Below are 22,851 nucleotides of genomic sequence, written 5' to 3'. Positions count from 1 at the left end.
AGTCACTTATCCTCTCTCCACCTGTTTCCTTATCTATATAATGGGGATAATGATAGCATATGCCTCCCAGAGTTATGAGGATCAAAAGAGATAAGATTTGTGAAGTACTTTGCAAACCTTAAAATGCTATATAAATGCTGGATGCTATTATTAGAAATAGGTGTGGCACAGTCAGCCAAATTATGAAATGCTGAGAAAGCAAAATAAAAAGGAAATAGTCTCAAATTCAGTAAGATAACAGGTTCTGTCTTACGTAGAGTAAAAAAACATGAGAAATAGATTGTGCAAACTAGTTCCTTTTTTTTTTGGTTCTTTAAGATCCAGAAGACTGTGCTCCTCAAAAGCCTTTCCAGTGGTACCCACCACAATGACCTGCAAATCAGCGTTTGTTACATACACTGAGTGTCATGCAAGTAAATGATGAAGGAAAACTTAAGGAAAGGGTCAGGTAGAAAAGACATACTTTTAGTCAGGTTTTAAAGAGATAAGAAGGAAGGAAAAACTATGAGAAAAGATAAAAAAGATGATTAGTCCAAGAGATAGAAGCTACAGGGATTGCTTTTCACAAAAATCTGACCTGCTTACACGGCAGAATATTCAGTGAAAATTGACATAGACGTCTATTGTGTTGGCAAAACCTGTTTACTGTGTGCTGGTAAATGTTTAACTACCAGTCTTCTAAGGAAAAAGAAGTGTGCATGACACTTTAAAGTTTAATTTGCATCATTAATATTTATGGACATTGTTAACATTATTAACATTATTAATATTTTCTCCATCACTTTCTTATGTCTAGACAGAACATGAAATCAAGTCCTGATTTGTAGTATTTGCTGATTTCTGAGTTGTAAGGGCTCGCACTGATCATTTAACAATTGTTTGTCAAAGTATCAGCTGGCTCTAATATGCTTCTGCTTCAATTGACGTAAAAGTGAGTCTGAAGGATCACAGAATCCAACCCAAAGAGCTAGACATGACCTTAAACACTTTGTCATCTTACAGATGAAGAAATCAAGACCTAAAGAAGTTAAATGACTTGTGTAAATGACAGAGATATGAACTTCTATTGCTTATCATTGTTAATTCTATTTAACTTTACTACTAGATGATCTAGCTTGGTTATATAAGTGGATAGTATAGTGAATGGAAACACTGAGAACACATACACTCCTCATAAACAATGGGAGATCCACTGGTGAACATAGTGGCCATTCATACAAAACCTCTTCTGGGACATCGTTGTCATCAATAGTTATTGACCGCCTACAGTGGACAAGACACTGTTCCAGTTCTTTAGGATACTAAGATGAATCGACAGCATTTATTCAGGCATTTACTATGAGTGTTACATGCTCAAGATGCAAAGATGAAAAATGACACAGTTCCTCATGGATCATAAAATTTATTTGGAATTCTATCCAAGTATAGTGGGCCATTTCACAGGTGTGGAATTCAATGAAAAAGTGGGCAGTTAATTGGAAGAGAGGCAAAATCCATTCTCTTCAACAATTAGAAAAGCTCATGACCCCAGTCAGGAGTTCTTAACCTGGGGTCCATGAAGTTGCTTTCTTTTCTTTTAAATATTTTGTTAACTTTATTTCAATATGGTTTGTTTCCTTCATAATCATATGTATTTCATTTTGTGCATTTAAAAACATTATACTGAGAAAGGGGACCAGGATTCTACCAGATCACTACCCAAGTCCTTGAAACAGAAAGGTTAAGAATGCCTGCCCTAAGTAGATTTTGAACTTATTTGCTTAAATAATCCACAGTTAACCTGTATAAGAACTGTTATTTAATAGATTCAGAAATATTTTAGCAATTTAAATACCTTCTATTTTATTTATTTTGAAAGTGGAATTTTTTTTAAATCATACCTGAAGTTATATGCTATCTTCCTCAGGCACATATTTATTATTTGGGACAAAATAGAGTGACTTGAGCCTCAGTGAGAAGAGAGAATGCATTAGAGTGGGCTGTTTATGTGTAATTCTTAAAGACTTACCTATTTTCAACTAGAAAGGCACAACATTGCTAGTTTCCTTTCTTTCCTTCACAAAAACATGGGCACTCACATATACACAAGGATTCTACTGGCAATTTTATCTCAGCCATATGTTTCTGGATTGGCAGTTTGATCAGGCAGCTTCCTCAGTCTAACTCCACTGCCTTCCTCTGCTTTACCAGACTTCTGGTCAAGTCCTCTACAGTCTAGGCTCAAGGTAAAGTCTCAGGGGGCAACAGTATGACAAGGTCTTAGATGGCCAGGGTAATTAAACTCCTCACCCAGCCATCTCTAACTTTCTTTCTTCTCCTTGAATTGTGCTTTTCCCCCCCTCCTCTCGTTTCCCTCCTCAACTGGAAGAAAATATGCAACAACATTTTTTCACACAGATTCCCTATTATGTACTCCCCAGAGAAAAAATGCTTAAAGCATAGAGAGACCTCATCACAATACTTTCTGTTCTATTTACCCACAGACAATATCAGTCCTCTCGTGAACCATGTACAGTATCTGATTGGGGATCACAACCTATCTCAAGTAGTCTCCCTAAATACCTACTGGACTTAACAGATAGTGAGATCTAAAGCAAATAATATTTCTTATTTTTTATGTCTCCGCATTCTTCTACAGAAATCATAGTGTGATGCTGCATCATGGTACGGAGGTAACACTGGGTTCTTGAAGACTATGTCAGGTAGCATAAGCATTGGCATATTCAAACAACCAGGAAAAACTTTGAGTATGATTTGGATAACAGATTGTGTCTGCTCCATGAGGAACAGCAAAGTATGAGGAGACATTACCAGAAGTTTGGCCATAAAGTGATGAATTCTTTGGCCATGGTGACCCAGGCACCAAAGAGGTAAAAATGCAAAATAGTCCTGACTAATATGTGGCCCCCTTCCATTTCTGTGATGATGGTGATGGGAGCATGAGAAAGGGATCAAGTGGGTTAAGCATCACGTAGTTTTCAGATCTACAAGTCTATGTTCCAGCCACTGATTCCAAAGAGGCCAAAACTGCTCAGTTCTCTGAAGACCTACAACATCTTCTAAAAACAACAACCAAAAAAGATGTCACCTACATCACAGGGGATTGGAATGCTTAAGCACAAAATCAAAAGATAACTGGAATAACAGGTAAGTTTGGTCTTGGAGTACAAATGAAGTGGGACGGAGACTAACAGAGTTTTGTCAAGATAACTCACTGGTCAGAGCAAACACTTTTTTACAACAATCCAAAAGGTGATTCTACACATGGACAACACAGATGGTCAATATTGAAATCCGACTGATTATATACTTTGCAGCTAAAGGTGGAGAAACTCTATAGTCAATTAAAACATGACTTAGAGCTCACTGTGACTTAGATCGTGAGATTCTTGTTGCAAAATTTAAACTTAAATTGAAGAAAGTAGGGTAAACCATCAGACCCCATAGGTATGACCTAAGCAATATATTTTAAGAATACGAAGTAGAGGTGATGAATAGATTTAAGGGATTAGAGCTGGTAGAAAGAGTGCCTAAAGAACTATGGACAAAGGATCACAATATTGTACAGGGGCAGGGACAAAAATATCCCAGAGAAAAAGAAAAGCAAGAAAGCAAAATATCTGTCTAATAAGGCTTTACAAATAGCTGAGGAAAGATGGAAAGTGAAAGGTAAAAGAGAAAAGGAAAGATATGTCCAACTGAATGCAGAATTCCAGAGAATACCAAGGACAGATAAGGTTTTCTTAAATGAACAATGCAAAGAAATAGAAGAAAACAATAAAATGGAAAAGACAAGAGATGTCTTCAAGAAAAGTAGATATATCAAGGGAATGTTTCATGCAAAAATGGATATGGTAAAAAAATAAAAATGGTAGGGACTTATGAGAAGTAGAAGAGATAAAAAAAAGAGGTGGCAAGAATATACAGAAGGAGTATTCAAGAAAGATCTTTAACCTCAGTGATAATGGTATGGTTACTGATCTAGAGCCAGACATCTTGGAGAAGGAGAAGAATTGCTAACAGGAATACTAGTAAGGGTGATGGAATTTCAGTTGAATTATTTAAAATTCTAAGAGATGATGCTGTTAAAGTGTTCCATTCAGTATGTTGGCAAATTTGAAAAACTCAACAGTAGCCACAGGATTGGAAAAGATCAGTTTTCACCCTAGCCCTAAAAAATGACAAGGTGAAAGAATGTTTGAATTGCCAAACAATTTTGTTCATTTCCCTTCCAGACTGGGATCTGGGGTTTGTTTGGTTTTTTTTTTTTTTTTTTTTGATGAGGTAAAGAGCCCATTCTCTGCCTCATTTCTTTATCAGTGAACAGGCATTGCCTCAGTCAAACTGAGACCTGTTAAAGACCTTAGCTTAGAAAGGCCAAAGTCTCTACTGCATCTAGGGCCATCTCTAGTCATCCTGATCTATAGATGGCTCTGGAGAAGAAAGTGAGGCTGGTGACTTGGCACAGCCCTCCCTCCCTATATCCAATTCACTTGCCTGTGGTAGCATCATTTTCCTGGAGTCATGATCCTCTTCAAGAACCAAGGAGAAACAATAGCAAGCAATAGTGTCAGTATAAATGCAAGTCAGTTGTTTCAATATATTGACTCATTAGACAAGATCACACATTTAGAGAACCAACAGATTAATGTTTGTAACGCTGATCTGAAAACTTTGTTGTTCTTGTCTGACTCCTCACTGCTGTCTACGTTCACTCTGAGACCATCAGGATCCAAACAATGACCAAGTAGGGAGTGGCCTGGGACCTATCATTCTCTAGTCAATGAGGGCCAGAGTGATTGGGCGTTGTCAGGTGCTTAAGGGAAAAAAAAAGTTTCAGGGATCAAAATTTGTCATTGTTTGTCCCTCATTCTCCAAGAGGACCATGACATCAGGGAGGTGATTCCATTCTTGCTATAAAGGAAGCTACAAGGCATGAAGAAATTGCTGTTAAGTGAAGGATGGTTCACAAGTTTCATTTGTTTTTCCAGAGAACTGAGTAGAGGAGTAAGTTGTCAGTTTGGATGGAATCCTAATAAAGCTGCCCCCACCCCCAATATTCTAACTTCCTTACAGTCCCATTACCCCTACTTCACCACTCCCCCATCCCTAACTCAATATCCGAACTTCTTTATATATGCCTCACTGCTCACTAGAACAGGTGTGTCCATGAACTCCTATGTCTCACAGAACAGCAGCAGTGTCCCTGAGATGAGATCCCAGTCACTGTCTCTAGCCAGTCACTGGTTCCAGACCCATTCCTCATACTTCCCACAGAAACAGCAGGTGTATTCATGCACTCAACCACAACCACATCCATCTAGTCTCAGACAGGACCATCCTTGGCCAATCAGAAAGCAGCACCACCAGGATGCCCATGCAGGATGTGGACCCCAAAACAACAGAAGGAACTTTCTCTAAGTAAGCACCTGCTCGGTAACAGCAAAATCTATCCTTTCGGTGAACCTATGACATAGAGAGGCCCATTATGTCATTATCATACATTCATACCCTGCCATGGATTTTTCTGTATGCATTGTAGGTATTTGCATACACAATTCGACCGTGGCTGGGACTCCTCCCCTATAACCTAATCCTTAACAAACTCCTCCTGTCTTCTTAATATTCATAATTTGTTACGTAATCGCATCTTTACCCTATAAAAATCCATCTTGCTTTCTCTGAAGTTGCTGGGCCCTCTTGGGCTTCCTAGGAAGCATCAATCTCAAGAAATGTCTATGCTTGGATTAGAGATGGTCTGACTGAATTCTTTGAGATAGTTCTACCACAACATTATCATGAAACCACAACAGTTCTATACTAAAGAGATCTTTCTCAAACCTGTCCTCCAATATGTTAGTTATTCTTTCTAACTTTGTCATCTGAAAATTTGATAAGTATGCCATTTGTTACTTTATCAGACGTTAATAAAAAACAAAGTGAAACAGCACAAGGCAGTGTTATAACCAAGGTGTGGAAAATCAAGTTTGGCCCAGGGCACTGAAATTGAAAAACAGCGACATCACTTGTACTCTTTTGACAGCATGTAAACAGCTGAACCTAGCACCTGGATAACAATAATAATTATTTTAAAAAGGAAACTGCCAGATGGTACAACTGCTCCCCTCAGGGTTGTAATACAGGCAAATTCCTCTCAGATTTGGACCAATCCTTCTTCCTAAGTGACTGGAAGACTAGTGACACTCTACAAAGCACAAGGAAAGTTAGGAAGAGGATTCAGTTTGGAGGTAAAGATAATGAGTTCGGTTTTGGACATGCTGAGTTTATGATATCTATGGGATGTCCAGTTTGAGATGTCCAATAATAGGCAGCTGGAGATGTAAGACTGGAGGTCAGAAGAGAGGTTAATGTGGGATAAAGTAGATTTTTCTTAATCACCAGCATAGAAATAATCATTGTATCCATGGAAACTAACAAAATCACCAAGTAAAAGAAGAGGAAGAGGGCCCAGGACAGATAGCTATGGCACATCTGTGGTAAGTGGGTATGATTTGGATGAAGCTCCAGCAAAGAAGAGCAAAAGGGGTGGTCAATTAGGAAGGAGGAGTACCAGAAGAAAGTATCCCAGAAAAGGAGAAGAAGGTAAACACAGGCTCAAAGTTTACAGAGAGGTCAAGAAGCATGAAGCCTGAGAAAAGACCCATGTTTCTCTCTAATAGCCTGTAAGTTGCCTGAGGGAAGGGACTCATATAATGTAGTGGGGGCAGTTCATAGGTATTTGATAAATTCTTTGTTGAATGAATGAACCAAGATACTCAATAGCTTCTTAAAAGATTGTCTTAGCAGTCCACACAGACATGGATGAAGCATGTATATTGCACAGATCAAGATCATGATACTTAACTGGAGAGATGGCACATGGAATTAATCCATCTTTTTTTTTTTTTTTTGTGATAGACACTGGACATAAACAATTGCCTAAACCCAGAATTGGATAGGAGGAAGAAATCAAACTGGATTCTATTTGGGAAATTGCAAAGCACTTTTACTGATTCTAAACTGTTTTCTCTCCCTTTGCAATTTAGAAAAATGGTCCCCTCAAAAAAGTCATGAACAGGGATTTTACAACTGAGATAATCAGGAAACTGGGACAGGATGCTTCCTCATAAGTTTTTTTCTTTATAAAGCAGAGGTTCTTAACTTTTTGTGTGTGGCAATCTAGTGAAGCCTATGGACCCCTTCTCAGAATAATGTTTTTAAATGCATAAAATAAAATACATAGGGATTGCAAATAAAACCCATTATTTTGAAATACAAATTTCAAAATAGTAAAAACAGACAAAACTTCAGACTCCAGCTTAAGAATGCCTACTTTAGAGAACTCTTTTTCCTCACTTCCCAATTTACAATCAATCAACATTTACTAAGCACCTATAATATGTCAGGCACTATGCTAAGCATTGGGGATGCAAAAAGGCAAACGACAGCTTCTACCCTCCAGAATCTTCTAAGGAGACATGTAAACAAATATATACAAAGAAGCTATATATGGGACAAATAAGAAATAATTACCAGAAAGAAGGTACTAGAATTGAGGCTGAGAAAACCTCCTTATAAAAGATGGAATATGAGCTGAATGAGGGGAGTGGAAAGAGGATAACACTGTATACAGTTATAGCTACATTGTGTGAAGGCTAATTTTGATAGACTTGGCTCTTGCAAGGCAAGGTTCTAGGACAACTCCATAAGGCTCATGATGGAAAATATTATCCACATCCAGAGAAAGAATTGTGGCATTTGAATGCAGATGGAAGCAGACTATTTGCTGTCTCTCTTTTGTTTTGTTTCTTCTTTCTCATGGTTCATTCCGTTGGTTATAATTCTTCTTTACAATATAACTAAAATGAAAATATGTCTAATATGAATGTATATGGACAGCCTATATCAGATTGCATGCCATCTTGGGGAGCGTATGGAGGGGGAGAAAATTTAAAACTCAAAAGCTTGTGGGACTGAATGTTGTAAACTAAAAATAAATATATTTTAAAAATAGGAAAAAAAAGATGGAATTTTAGTTGAGAAGTCCGAGAAGTCAGTAGGTGAAGCGGAGGAAGGATAGCATTCCAAGGACGGGAGACAGCCAGAGAAAATGCCTTAATTTACCTGTGGTTTTAGAAATCACAACAATGAGTAACAATAATGATTAATAAAGTGCTGCTTCCCACCCTTTGTTGCTTTTAAGAACTCCAGTTGATCTCCCCCAGGGACCACCCAACCTCATTTGGCTTCCATCCTACCTCCTCTTAGGAGACTGATGATATCTCCTTTACAGAGTATAGGTGGGCAAGCTGAATTCGAACTCTATTAATGCTAGAAGAGACCTTAAAAAGCTCATAGAATCAACTGGTTCTACTGTTTCATTTTAAAGATGGAATCTGAGGCCCAAAGAGGTTAAGTGTTTGTCCGTGGCCATACAAGTAGTAACAGAGATGCACTTTGAACTCCCACATAGACTTCAAATCAGGTGGTTTTCCTACAATATTAGACCAGATATTAATCAACACCGCCAACTCTTGGGGCAGGCAGAGTTAGAGTTGGGCTACCTCCATAAGCTAACAGGAGCCTAAGTAAATTCTGCCTAGTGGTGCTTAGAGAAATGGTGTGTTTAGCAGAGACCTCCCATACTGCCAGCATATCTTCCCGTAGAGCTGCAAAAAGATAAGTAGCTCTTAGGCTAGTTTAAGAGGTTTGAGTACATAATCCCCAGTTTCTTTGGGTGCCTCCACTGGAGCAGACCTCTCTCAGAGATAAGATAAGTCGTATCTCTCTGGTCACAAATTTTTAAATCCCCAATTTCTTCCAGCTCCTTTCCTTCCCCAAAGTGCTTTGCACAAGACTGATCCCTGGAGAAAAGTCTAATGGGCACTGCCTTTATGTTTCCTTCCAGGCTTCGTTTGGGATATTAAAATCTCTCCTTTGAAAAGGGCTTTAGAGGCTTTTAGATTGCTTACTAGCTCTGGGCAAGTCACTTAACCTCATGGACCTCAGTTTCCACCTCTGTCAAATGAGTAAGAAGGAAATGGCAAATCCCTCCAGTATCTTTGCCAAAACCCCCAGAGAGGGGTCATGAAGGGTTGGACACGCCTGACAACCTGTCCTGAGAGCGCTGCAAGGCGGGACTTTGGACCAGCACGCTGCGTGGGGCTGCAGGATTGTGGGGAGCAGCATCCCTGCGGATCACCTCTGGGTATTTGTGATAAGCCTCTAGTGGCCCCCAAGTCTGTCTCCCCACACCTTCTAATACAAGCCTAAGCTTGGAGCCTTCCCTTGTCTTTGGAGACCACACCGAACCCCGCTTTACAGGGGAGAAGCTGGGGCTCAAAGGGGTTGCATGGCACGCGCATGATCAGGCACCCCCTCATGGCACCTCCAGCCTCCCCCCTGCCCCCCCCCCCCCCCGACCATGGAGGGGCCTTAAGGGCGGTGTAGCGCTCAAGGCTGCAGGAGCCCGGTCCAAACCTCGGCGTCCTGCCCGGGACGGGAGCACGTGGGTGGAGTCCCCGCCCTGCGCCTAGCCCTTAATTAATGGTCTGAGTTGCACGGCCCTGACCATGGTCCACCAGGGATCTCCGCCCTTACAGGGAGCTCACGCGCAGTACCTGTCGGACTAGCCGTAGGACCGGGCTCTACCTTTCTCCCCCCACCCCTCCCCCCTTTCGGTTCTGCTGACGGCGTTACCGCCGAATCAGGCTATTGTTAGGCCCCCGCGGAGGGGTTCTGATTGTGAATGGCGCGGCCCAATCAGAGAGCGGGTCGAACGTTGGCGCTGCCGTTTGAGCCGCTGCGTTCGGCCCGAAGCTGAGTTCTCGGCTGGGGTGCGGAGGCGGAGCGGGAGCTGAGTGCTTGGCTAGGCGGCGGAGGCGGAGTGGGAGGCGGGAGACCGCGGCTTTGGGATTTGGATTGTGGGGGCGACCGGTCTGCCGGAGTGGGCAGCCCGGGATGGGGTAACAGCCCGGCTGACGGAGGGCGGTGCCTGAGCGTGCGAGACCGGTCCGGAGGGGAGCTCGAGGAGTCCGCGGCGGAGCCAGGGCCCAGGGCCCGCCGGGCCTCCGGCGTCTGGGGCGACGTTAGCCTAGGGCCTGACCGGCGACGAGCGGGGGGCCGCAAGAGCCGCAGACCCGAGGGACCGGAAATAGAGACTGGGAGTCTAGGGGAAAGGTCTTCTGGGGTGAAGGCCTGGGACTGGTTGGTGGGCAGTGACCGGGAGGAGCGTGGACGAGTCTGTGGGGAGTGACTGGAGAGGAGCGTGGACAAGTCGGTGGGGAGTGACTGGAGAGGAGCGTGGACAAGTTGGCGGGGAGTGACTGGGGAGGAGCGTGGACGAGTGACCGGGAAGGAGCGTGGACGAGTCGGTGGGGAGTGACTGGAGAGGAGCGTGGACAAGTTGGTGGGGAGTGACTGGGGAGGAGCGTGGACGAGTGACCGGGAAGGAGCGTGGACGAGTCGGTGGGGAGTGACTGGAGAGGAGCGTGGACAAGTTGGTGGGGAGTGACTGGGGAGGAGCGTGGACGAGTGACCGGGAAGGAGCGTGGACGAGTCGGTGGGGAGTGACCGGAGAGGAGCGTGGACAAGTTGGTGGGGAGTGACTGGGGAGGAGCGTGGACGAGTGACCGGGAAGGAGCGTGGACGAGTCGGTGGGGAGTGACCGGAGAGGAGCGTGGAAGGGTCCGTGGGGAGTGACTTAGAGAAGGGTCAGTGGCGGGGGAAGGAGCGGGGTGTGGACAAACAGACCTGAGGGCTTGGAATTGAGGGTAGGAGACACGGAAGTGGCAGGAGCAGGCCCGAGCCCCAGCGGGGCTCGTGGAAGTGGACGAGAGGGAGTTGAAGCGAAGGTGGTGACACCGAGGGTTTGTAGCAAGTGGAAGAGGTGGTGGCTAGAGAAGGTCAATGGGTGGAAAGGGATCAGGACGAGGAGGAGGGGAGTGGCGGAGAGGTGCGAGACACCCGCAGAAATGAGGCACCGGAGGCTGGTGAGGCTGACCCTGCTGCAGCATCTCGAGGCCGCCTATGGCTTAAAGATCCAGAGCGCTCGCGGCCGGCAGGAGTCTCGGGCGATAACTTTTAGGGTAAGACCAGGGGGAAGAGGGCTGAGGGAGGACATCCGAAGGCTAGTAAGAGTCACTGTGAACCAAACTGGTGAAAGTGGAGCATTAATTTTGTCCAGAAAAGAGGACAGGATGATAGCTAACGTATCTCTAGAGCTACCTATGTGCCAGGGGAAAGAAACTGAGAGGTTAAGTGGTTAAGCGGTCAAGTGACTTGTCTGGGATCACACAGATCTTCTGACTCCAGACCTCGCTCTTTGTTCACACACCCATTTAGCTGCATGTTTAAAACTAGAAAGAAACTTAGAAACTATCTCCTCTAACTCACGGTTTTACAGAGGAGGAAACAGGCCCAGAGAGAGCTTCAGTAATTTGCCCAGAATCACGCAACTATTCTACAAAATAGATTCTGAACCTAGGTTTTTCTGACTGTTTGCTAGTCCATGCCGCTTCTCGATTTTACACATGATAAGCCATATGGTGAAGATGTCAAGATTTACTGTTGGTTATAACTAATGTTTCTATAGTACCTTAAGGTTTCAGATTACTCCATGTACTTGATTTTATCTGAACCTTACAACAACCCCTTGAAGTGTGTGTGTATCTTTCTCTGTATATATACATGTGTGCGTGTGTGTATACACACACACTACATGTTATTATTATTCCTGTTTTTCAATCTGAAGTTCATAGAGGTTAAGTGAGTATTTGTGATTATTTTCTGAGGCTTTTGTGGGCTATCAGGAAGGGTGGTTCATTTAAAAAGAATGGTGTTTTCTGAATGGTTCAGTGGAAATGGTTAAGTACTGAAGAGGAGTTCTGGTTAAATACTAGTGTGTGTGTGTGTGTGTGTGTGTGTGTGTGTGTGTGTGTGTGTGTGTATGTGTGTGCTTAGATTAATTAATACAGCTTCTTTTATGTGGTCCTGTTGTGTATATTTGTTACAGCTGGTTTTTGAGTGCATAATAGTTAATTGAATCTGATTATGCCCAAACCTAATTTTTGCTATTGTCAGCTTTATGTCATAAAACATTTTTTAACTAGGTAGTTAAATTGACACTTTTTTGTTTCTACTGATTATTTACCAATATGATAGTCTCTTCAGTTGTTTCAGTCTCTACCCAAGATTTTATACCTATGAGATAGTAATTTCAAAGATTTCAAGAAATTGAAGGAAAAGATTTAGAAATGTGATGTGAGCCATGTAATATTTTTGAGATAGCATTATGTTCTACAAATGCATAAAGAAGACTAAAATGATTGACAGATGGAGAAGGTCTTTGCAAGACATAGCCCTTGATTTTTTTTCCACTCATAAAATCAAGGAATTCATTTCATAATTTAAAAAAATCGTGTATCAAGCATCTATATACTATGTTTTAGGTGCTGAACAATACTTAAGATCTTGTCGGTAGAGTAGAAACTGACTAGTGGACACATTGTATTGGACAAACAGCCATGCAGAATATTACTCAAATATGAGAATGAACAGTCATATTATATTATATAAAGTAAGTATGAATGTCTTTAAGAGATAAGTGTAAATCAGAGTAAGTAGCCGCTGGAATTGTTTCAGAATGTAATGTGAGGTGAGATAGCTAAGAACAATATTAAAGTTGTACTTCTATTTGCAATAACATTTTATACTGGTTCACACTTAAGAGTTTCTAATACAAAAACTTGTGAATTGCACTTTATACAAATACATAGACTAATATATAAAAACTAATATTTGTGTTCTAAAAATCAACTTATTTGTCAGTATACTGATTTTTCCGTCTTCCCCTCATTTTTTAAAATATTCTATTGAAGGCATTGATTTAATCTGTTTAGTGTAAAGAGCACTAGGCTCCTTGCCACATTCAACTATCATTGCTATGCACCTTAGCCCTAATCTTTCTCTTCAATTCTAGCCCTGAATCATAATCTGCCTTTCAGACATTTCCAGGTGAGTGTCCCATAGGCATCTTAAGTTCAACATCTCCAAAATAGTACTCACCCACCTCTCTCTGAAGTTTCTTTTGAGAGCAGTTCTGTCCTAACCGTTCTGGTTTGTGAACTTGAAATCGGCTGTAACGCTTCATTTCCCCTCAACCCCTATACCCAGTCACTTGTTGATTCCCCCTACAAAACATCTTTCTAATCCTTCAATCTATAACCCTAGTTCAAGTTGACCTGTTAACTTCTCCCCTGGACTATTATAGTAGCTTCCTAATTGTTGTGTAGGTCATGGTTTTACCCTCCAGGTTTTATCCATCATCCACTTAAAACAAATGATTGTTAAAGCATGGGTATGACTGTGTGGTTCCTTTTTTCAAAAAGATTGCTATCTTGTTTAGAGTCAAATACTACAACTGCCTTGTTTGGCATTTGAAGTCCTTCAAAAAGTAACAGCCAACCTTTCCAGGTTTATTACATATTACTCTGTTTTTTGCAGTGTGCAGTTAAAGTAAGCCTATTTGACATTTCTTTGCTTCCATAACTTTACAGAAGCTATCCTTCATACCTAAAATACTTTTTCCCACACTTCTGCCTCTTGAAACCCTTAGTTTGTTTCAAAGTTTAGCTGAAGTGTAACCTACCCTTTTCTAGTTTCCCATCCTCCAGTTAGTGCTTCTTCTCAATTGTATTGTATATATTTACTTACGTGTATCTATGTCTTTTCCCTCTACTTCTCCTCACCTCCATGAAATGTAATTTCTCTGAGCAGGGACTGTTTCATCTTTGTTACTGTATCTTTCTCTGGAGCCTAGAACATAGAAAGTGTTTAATAGATGTTTGTTGCATGAAAGAATTTCTCTCAGTGACCTCATCAGTTCCTAGGGTTTTATTATCTTTCATTCAAGATGATTAAGAGCCATTGTTAAAAAGCTGTCCTTGAAGCCTGGGATTAAAATGTTGCCTTTGACTTTTTGTGTGATTTCCTGGCAAGTCATTTAACTATTCATTGTTCTAGGCATTTAAACACTACTATTTGCAGAAAAGTTGCCAGTCTCTATTGGTAGAATAAGTGCCCTCATTTGGGAGTTATCTACACCAGTGAAGTCACCAGTCATATCCCTAATCCTAAACCTATGTAGATGACTTGTAGGTCTGTATAGCCAGTCCCAGTTTCTCCTCTGAGCTTCTGGCCTGCATCACTGTTTGCCTATGGGATATTTCAAACTTGATATCCAAGATTTATCTCAGTTTCTTGATATTACAAACCTGTCTCAGAGATATCTCAAACTTAACAGGTCCAAAACATCTCATTATATTGCTCTCCAAACTTCCCTATTTTTGCCCCCAAGGCACCACCAGTCTTCTCATATCCCAAGTCTAGTAACTTTCCATTATCCTCTTCATTTTCCCTCACCCTGTATATCTAATCAGTTGGCAGTTGTCTTGTTTCTTTCTGACCCTCCTTAGTTCAAGCCTTCATCACATTTAGATTACTGAATTTGTCTCCTAATTGTACTTCCTGCCTCAAACCATTTCCTATTTCTGTCTTATCTTACATATTGCTGCCAAAGTGATTTTCCATTAGCCCAAATGTGATCTACAAAATAAACTTCATTGGTTCCCTGTTAACTCTCTAGGATAAAATAAACTCCTCTACTTAGCTTTTAAAGCCTTTCACAACCTGTCTTTCCATCCTCATTGTATGTTACTCATTAAACAACCCCACCCCCAGCCCATACCGACTAGCCTTTTCTGTGTCCCCCATGTACTCAGGTATGTCCTGAATCTTCCTTTGCAGTTGCCATCTCCACATGCCTGTAATTCACTCCATCCTCACCTCTGCTTCATCTCTCTTTTCCTTCAAGATTTAGCTAAAATATCACTATCAACCTTTCCTGATTTTCCATCCTTCCCCCCAAAAATGCTTATTTAGCTATTTTGTATTTATTTATATTCTGTACGTACTTCTCTCCCTCATTAGCACATAAGTTCCTTGAGAGTAGGGGTTATTTTATTTGTATTTTTATCCCTAGTGCCTGGTGTATAGTTACAGCTTAATCAATGCTTATGGATTGATTTTTTAAAAAATACTATAAATGGCTTATCTCCAGTCCTAGTAATGGGATGTCTTCTGCGTTAGTCATTTTCCTAAGTGTCGTACGAGCTTACAGAAAATTTTTATGCTTAATTCTTTCAGTATATATATCTGCACTGTTATTTTTTCCAGGATCTCAGAATTTGATTTCAGATTATTAATAATAGCTCATTGTTACAACATGTAGTTTATAAAACTCCCTCTGAGTTATGTGGAATTATCCTCATTTTACAGGTGAGGTAACGAAAGGGCTGAAATGGCTTATTAGAGGCCACATAACTAATAAATAGAGACATGACTTGATACCCAGGACTACTGAATCTTGGTGCCTTTCACAAGTTATTCTTGTGATAAATAGTCTTCGGAAAAATTGTTAAGAATTAGTTAAGAAATATTTAATAGTTAAGAATAGTTAAGAAATAGTTAAGAAAAATAGTAAGAAAGAAGATAATTTTATTATAGAAATAGCAACTGTACAAGAAGAGGTTGAATTGGATTTTTTAATGTTTTAATGTTTACTTTCAGTATTTCTTAGTCCTAGTCTCTTGGAACATTTTGTTAGAAAATTTGTAACATTCATCAGCCAAAAAAATTAATCCATCTTACCCTATTATTGGTCAAGGAAGTACACAGATAATTTGATGCAGAGTTAGTATTTGCAGAGCTGTGGAAGGTGATTTCAGAAAAAAATATCCATTTTAATAGATGCAAATTGAGAAGCATTAAACCTATTTGAAGTCCTCTTTAAAAAATAATACAATAATGATACTTTAATGTGTGTTAGTATTTGATCCAAATGTTCTGTAACTCTTTCATTAGCATAATTAATAGATATTATTGGCATAAGGTATTTATTTTAGTATTTGAGACTAGTTCTGTTCTTAAGACTCACTGTTACCAAAGTCTGTTGCCTTTTAGCTACTATGACTAATTATATCTCAGAATATTAGTAACTAGTTTAATTGTTTTTTTGCTCTTTCCCTGAAATCACAATTTGTCTTCACATTCTGTGCTTATACCTGTAAATTTTTATCTTGATGCTTATAATAAATGACTTTTACATTTTAGGGGAAAATTTTTCGAGCACCTTTTTCTGTACTACCCCAGACATTTGTACCAGAATATGGAAACATTCCAAGGTAAGAAAGGTGTGAAATTAGCCTAGAATTAAGTGGTGAATTGCAAGGTTCAGAAATTAGTAGATATTTCACACTTGGGTCTTTAATTCATGGACTTTATAATTCCACTCTGAAATCTGTATTTGAATGAAAATCCCTGTAATGTAATGATACCCTTAGCACAGTGCCTGACAAATAACAGACTTTCAGTAAACGTTTATTGGATGAATGAATGAGTATATTTGGGAAGAATTGTGGGAGAAGAGTAATTATATGTTATTGAGATGCCCAAGCTTTTGTAAATAGTGATCACACAGTGTTATTCGGATTTGTTATGCGCACATTTCACATTCTAGTAAAAGGATTTCTAAACACTCACGTATTGGGGAAATGACGACAAAACTCATGTTAATGAACCTGCTTAGATCCTCCGAGTCCTTTACCTAGGAGAGCTGTGTAATCTGTAGAGATAACGTTTATTTGGCATTTAGTTGTTTTCATTCTTTATAACCTCTTTTGGGGTTTTCTTGGCAAAGATACTGGAGTGTTTTGCCATTTCATTCACCCCCTTATTTTACAGATACGGAAACTGAGGCAAGCAGAGTTAAGTGACTTGCTCAGGGTTACATAGCTAGGAAATGTCTGAGGCCAGATTTGACCTCAGGAAGATGAGTCTTCCTGACTCCAGGCCCAGCACTCACTCTATCCACTGGGCCATCTAGCTGTCCCCTTTAACATTGATACTACATGTATTACCTACAGACTTCTATTGAGCATCGTTCTGTCTGCATTATTTTGTTCTACATATTGAATTATTTTTTTAAAAAATCATCTCTGTCTTCCGAAGAGTTGGACAAATGATGTTGGCAGAGAAATAAAGGTCCCACAGACAAGCAAATAAAGAAGTAAATTAAATGAGATATGAATAGAACCTATAAATAAAAATAAACTGATTTTTCAAAAATGGAACTTGTATTTCCTCACATCTATCCCATTTTCACACTTTTCCTGTTTTGATTGAATGCACAACCATTCTTCTCATTTTCTAGTTTTAGAGCCTCAGAGTCAATTCTCCACTATCTTCTCTTTGAAATTCCCTCCTCCCACATCCCTTTAGTCCAGTTAGTTGCCAGGTCTTGTTGATTCAAGTCTCGCTGTTTTATATCCATAATCTAAGCTGCTGCCAATTGATGTTCCTAAAACAGGGGTCTGACTTAAGAAGCTTCAGGAGCTTCCTATGGCCTCTGGGATAAAATACAAAATCCATTTAAAACTTTTCATGATCTGCCTCCCATCTACCTTACCAGTCTGTTGGCTATTAGTCCTTTTGACGATACATACACTCAGTCTCCTGCCTCCATTCTTTTGCATTAACTATCTCTCAGGTGTATAATACATTCCTTCTTTACCTTTGCCTCTTATAAGCCCTAGCTTCTTCACTATTATATAAGACTTTTCCTGACCTATTTTTCCTCTACCCTAGTTATCATTTGTCTCTTAACACTACTTTATATATACTCATCTGTGTATATGCTGTATATGTTGAAATGGAGGAATTTTTTTTCCTTTTTATCTGTAGTATTAAGGATGCCTTGCATATATGGAAACTTAATGAATGTTGAATTAAATTGAATTAAAAAAGGTTGTTGCATTTTATGGGATGGTAATTACAGAAAGATTTGTTGGGGTATACATGTCTGTGTGTATAGAGGTTATATATATATGTGTGTGTGTGTGTGTGTGTGTGTGTATACACACTTAGATAGTATGGCTCTTGGGTATATAGTAGGCTGTGAAAGTCATGGAATGAGAGCAACGGTCATACTAAAATTAGCACAAGAACAATGAGTAGATTATAGAAATGGGAAATGATTTATAATTCAGAAGTCATGTCAAGGATCTTCACAGCCTATTGATGTACCTTGACAAGTATATTCACTTAGTATGGTTTTTGTAAGATTAAATACATTAATGAGACCTGCCTTTTTCAGTTTTCTCGTTGATGCTTGCACATCTTTGGAACAACATCTTCATGTTAGGGGTCTTTTTAGGGTTTCTGGATCAGCTACCCATATAAAAGCACTGAAGGTAGGCATATTCCTTGACTATTTTTTCTTTCCACAGTTGTCTAATTAGGTTTTTGTTGTTACAGTCCTCAGATATGACATGAATGTGCAAAGGGTCTATTATTTTCTAGCATGTGGACTCCCTCTAACATCACATCCCATATGACTTTAAATAATTACTGTGGAGATGTCTGTGAGCACCTTGCACATAGGTAGTTATTGGGGGGAGGGTTTGAACCCAGGTCTAATGACTCCCAAGCTCAGCATTATGTCCTCTCATCTTTTCGGTATTAATGAATGGTAGAGTTACAGCTGACCAGCTATTATTCCCTTTGTGGAAAGCATTTATAGCTTACATGAATCCAGTAGTTAAAGAAATTAAGTATTTTTGATTGTTTGCTAGAGCTTCTTGTGTGTTTTGTAATACATGACACCAGAAGCAAATAAATAAAAGAATTAAAGTTTACTAAGAAAAACTCTTTATCTTGAGATGTAAGCAGAGATTTTGATCAAAATGGAGATCTTAAATCAAAGAATACTGATGACTTGAAATTTATTTCAGAGGAAACTGAATCATGGTGAAAGCTGTCTGTCTTCTGCAGATCCACAGGATATCACAGATCTTATTAAGATATTTTTTAGGGAGTTGCCAGAACCCATCTTTCCAGTTGATTTGCATGAAGCTTTTATCAAAGCTCAACAGTTGGAAACAGAGGAGAGGGATACTGCTACAATGTTGCTCTCTTGTCTTATGACTGACAATATAGTATATGTATTACGGTACTTCTTTAACTTTCTCCGGAATGTTTCTCTCAGGTAAGTAAAGATCAAGTACAAAAAATTTTAGCTATGGGGAACTTTTGGCTAGCCAGTTATAATTTTAAGCAACAGTACATTTATTTTGTTTTCAGCTATTTGGGATGGAAATATTTCTTAAAATTTATTTACATATTTCCTTATCTTCTCAAATGGAGTATATTGAATACAATTTCGTTTTTTCTTTATCATTTTGAATGTCATTATTTGTATACCGTAATACAGTGATCTCCAGGGGCCTGTTTCTGCAAGGCAGTTTACCCTAAAAGGTCTAACCTGTGATGCCATTTGATTTCATATTTCTGTTTTTTTATAATTTTTCTATTTCTTTCCTTGCTATCACCTGTCATTTCTCACTACAGTTTTTGTGCCTGCCTGTAACCACTCCTCTCACCCTTTCTGTTTGGCTACTTCTAATCAGTTATGAACTTTGAAACCAAATGCAATAACCAACTGTCTTACTATTATGTTTTAAATAAGTTAGTACTGATTGAGGATTTTGAGAAGCTTGGCTGTGAATAAAATATTAGTTTTGGATGCATGGATTTTATAAATTAATTTGACTGTTAGAAGCTTTTTTATTTCCTATTTCTTGGTTAAATTCCTGATAAGGTTTAGTATTTGCCTTATACATAGCCAATATTAAGTAAGAGTCCCTACAAATATGCCTGTTAGCTTCTTGAAATTGTTTCTTAGTTCAAATTTTGACTACGTTTAATGGTACCTACTTTTTTTTTTTTTAAAGAGTCAGTGAGAATAAGATGGATAGTTATAATCTTGCAGCAATGCTTGCTCCAAACCTTTTACATTCATGGAATGAGAAAGTGTCGAAGAATGCAAGGGAAGAAATTCGACTGGAGATTGCGGTGGTAAAGACCCTGATTGATCATGCAGCTGATATTGGTAAGAAAAGGTGAAATGTCTTCAGGGCAGAATGTTTATGGCTTGCCAGCTTCTCCCAACTAACCATTAAAACTCTGAGGCAGAAACAGTGAAAGAGTGCTGGACTAAGTTAGAGGCCTTGGGCTCACAGAGACCTCCAGCTCTTTTGCTTGCTCCATATGTGATCTTGACAGTCATTTAACCCTCGGGATTTCAGTTTTATCATCCGTAAAATGAAGGGGGTGAACCAAATGACTTCTGAAGGTTCCTTCAAGCTCAAGTATATGATTTAGGAACCTGTTCTCTGACAGAAGTTTAGTGTAGAATACCTTTATTTTTAAAACAACACAATAAAAACAACATTGTCAATGTTATCCTTTAGGGCGTGTGCCAGAGTTTATCATGGCAAAGATATCAGTCATGTTGGGTATTGATGGCCCCAATTCTACTCCATCACTAGATGACTGTGAAGAAGGTGAATATGAGTCTTCTATTGAACATAAGGAAAAGAGAAGACAGGGTGTAGGTGGTGAGTATTATTACTATTTGACCTAAGCATGGAGGTTTATAAGCTTTTATTATTTAAGGTAACTACTCAACAGAAATTTTTTTTACTACCTTCTTTATGTTAAGGGCTGTGGGAGATATAAAGACGCATACCATATTATTACCTCTCTTGGTGTATACAGTCTAGTTGAAGAGATAAAACATAGACTCCTAGAATTACAGAATTTTTTAGGTAAGAGGGGGAGCCTCTTCCAGACTCTTTATTTTACTAATGGGGAGACTATGCTTCATGTAGGTTAAGTGACCTGCCCAAGTTGTAGTGTTTGCTAATGACAAAGAGTCAGAATGTAGGTCTATAGAGTTCCTCTTGCAAAGAGTTAAAAATAGCAATATTAGTAAATGTAAGATTGTTAAAATGCCCTCGGCTTGAAGAAGAATGAGTTGTTAGGGAGGGCGAATTGGAATTTTATTTGGATAATCAAAAATGCATAATATTTGGCCTGGATGAGGAAATTCAGGTGTGGAAGGGCGTGGTACATGTGGGAGACAGTAAGTAGACTAACTTTGTTTAAATGAAGACTTAAATGGAGAAAGGGAAGAAATCAGAAAAGAAGACTGAGGACGGTCACGGAGAATCGTTGAACGCTAACTCAGGCGATTAAGTTTTATCATGTAAGCAGTGGCCACCAAGTGGAAGATTTGGTCAGAGTATTGATGTCCTGGAAATGATATTTTGGATGAGTCTTTAACAGTACACAGCATTATTTTTAGGCCAGAAAGACTGGAAGGGAATTGAGGAAGGTTTTTGCAATAATCCAGGTGTGAACAGTCAAGGCCTGGCCTAAATTGGTAGCATTGTAAAAAGGAAGGAATAGATGAAAAAGGTGCAAAGAGTCAATAGGACTGCAGGCCATTGTAATACAATTTTTAATAAAGTCAAATATATTTTAGGACTCACATAACTTAAAGTTAGAAGGGACCCTAAAAATCATGTAGTTCAATTTCCTTTACAGGCAAACAGTTTTTTAGGATTTAGGGGGATGTTGACAAAATCTTTTGTTTTTTTGCATTCGGTAGATTATATTTTTGTAGATTAAACTCAGACAAGACCAAAATAAAGCAGATGTAGACCTCCAGAGAAATTCTAGCCACACAGATGCATGTCATTCCAAAGCAGCTTCTTTGTATTTTTAAAGATAGCAGAAGGATGATGTACATCAAAAGGCCAGAGCTAGAGGTCAAGCCTAAAAGCTAGATAATTTATGCGATTGGTGCCTGACACTTAATAAATGTTTTTTGACCGCTGTACAGAAAGAGCAGATAAGCTACAGATATAAGCCTTGGGGTACACAGAAAGGAAAGTAGTGTCATCAAGTGGACTGGATCATTTTGTGTCTGCCTCCTTTCCATGGGATTCCCTTATACCTTTCGCTAGGTAGAACAAGAGGAACTCTCCATTGTTTTCAGGACCAGACTCTTAAGATTGCTTTTACGTATGAATTATATGTTTCTATGTAAATTTATTTTCTCCTGTCATCAGCTTCACTGCAATGGTCTGTGGTCCTATTGCGTAGTTTTTTAAATTATCTTTTGTGTCTGGGTTTTTTTTTTTTTCTTCAAAGTTGCTCCTGGGGCTGAGAAAAGGCGGAGTGACAGATACATCCTGCTTGGGTTACTGGGAGGAAAGAGGAAGAGTGCCAGGTCTTTTTAGTTTTTTGTGCCCCATCTGTGCTCTATGTCAAATACTTACATATTTACACGCAGTCATCGTGCCAGTTCAAACTTTCTTTCCTGTTAGTTTCTATCCCAGTACATCCTGAATGTTCATCATTCTAGCTTGAACAGTCACTTTCATAGATCTTCCCTTCAGTTTCCTCCTGAAGGTTTGAGGAAGAAGCTTAAATCCTCTACATTCTAAGTTTCATGCCAGGTCTGTTCACACATATTATGTTGGGGTGAAGGCCCTTCGAAGGGCAGGGTAGTTTGTATCAACTGTCATCAAGACCAAATTTCCCTTCATATAGTTCACCTAGCCTAACAGTGCCACCTCTCTAAGATGTTGTTTCAGCAGAGGCTGCCCTTTTATATTTTGTTCCAGTTGAGTATTTTTAGTTATCTTGTTAATTAGATCAGAAGCTTTGAAATATTGTTTTCAAGAGACTGACATTCTTCCTCCTATTCCTAGCTAACTGGTTAACTTCAAACATCCCAGAACCGAATCTCTGTAGTAACATTTAGGTTATCTAACGTTTAGGTTATCTAGTATGTGTCCCTGCTCTACTTATTAGCTACATAACATTCATATTTTAAATAAAACCCTGAATCAGCGAGTTAATCTTGGCAAAAAGTATGACACAAAT

The 22,851-nt window shown here is 39.5% G+C and overlaps 1 protein-coding gene across 11 annotated transcripts in view; it reads left to right on the top strand.

The window, feature by feature from the left end:
- LOC140514444 (TP53-binding protein 1-like) overlaps positions 1-22,851 on the top strand; it is a 130,598-nt gene that overhangs the window by 4,980 nt on the left and 102,767 nt on the right. For 7 of the 11 annotated variants that reach the window (XR_011970632.1, XR_011970633.1, XR_011970634.1 and 4 more), the window contains exons 2-7: positions 12,980-13,014; positions 16,171-16,241; positions 18,212-18,308; positions 18,849-19,102; positions 19,848-20,005; positions 20,367-20,513. Coding sequence is in view for 7 of the 11 variants with exons in the window: in XM_072624826.1 (XP_072480927.1) it covers positions 12,980-13,014; positions 16,171-16,241; positions 18,212-18,308; positions 18,849-19,102; positions 19,848-20,005; positions 20,367-20,513 (762 nt within the window). In the remaining 4 variants the exon portion in view is untranslated. Of the gene's footprint in view, positions 1-10,706; positions 11,088-12,979; positions 13,015-13,055; positions 18,309-18,848; positions 19,103-19,847; positions 20,006-20,366; positions 20,514-22,851 lie in introns of those variants that run through there. The other 4 variants (XM_072624827.1, XM_072624828.1, XM_072624829.1 and 1 more) reach the window with 4 other exon arrangements.

The sequence above is a fragment of the Notamacropus eugenii genome, chromosome 7 (genome assembly GCF_028372415.1).
Source record: "Notamacropus eugenii isolate mMacEug1 chromosome 7, mMacEug1.pri_v2, whole genome shotgun sequence".
In the NCBI taxonomy this organism is placed as follows: domain Eukaryota; kingdom Metazoa; phylum Chordata; class Mammalia; order Diprotodontia; family Macropodidae; genus Notamacropus; species Notamacropus eugenii.
The sequence above is the reverse complement of the archived record's forward strand: the minus strand, read 5'-3'. Positions and strand labels throughout refer to the sequence as shown.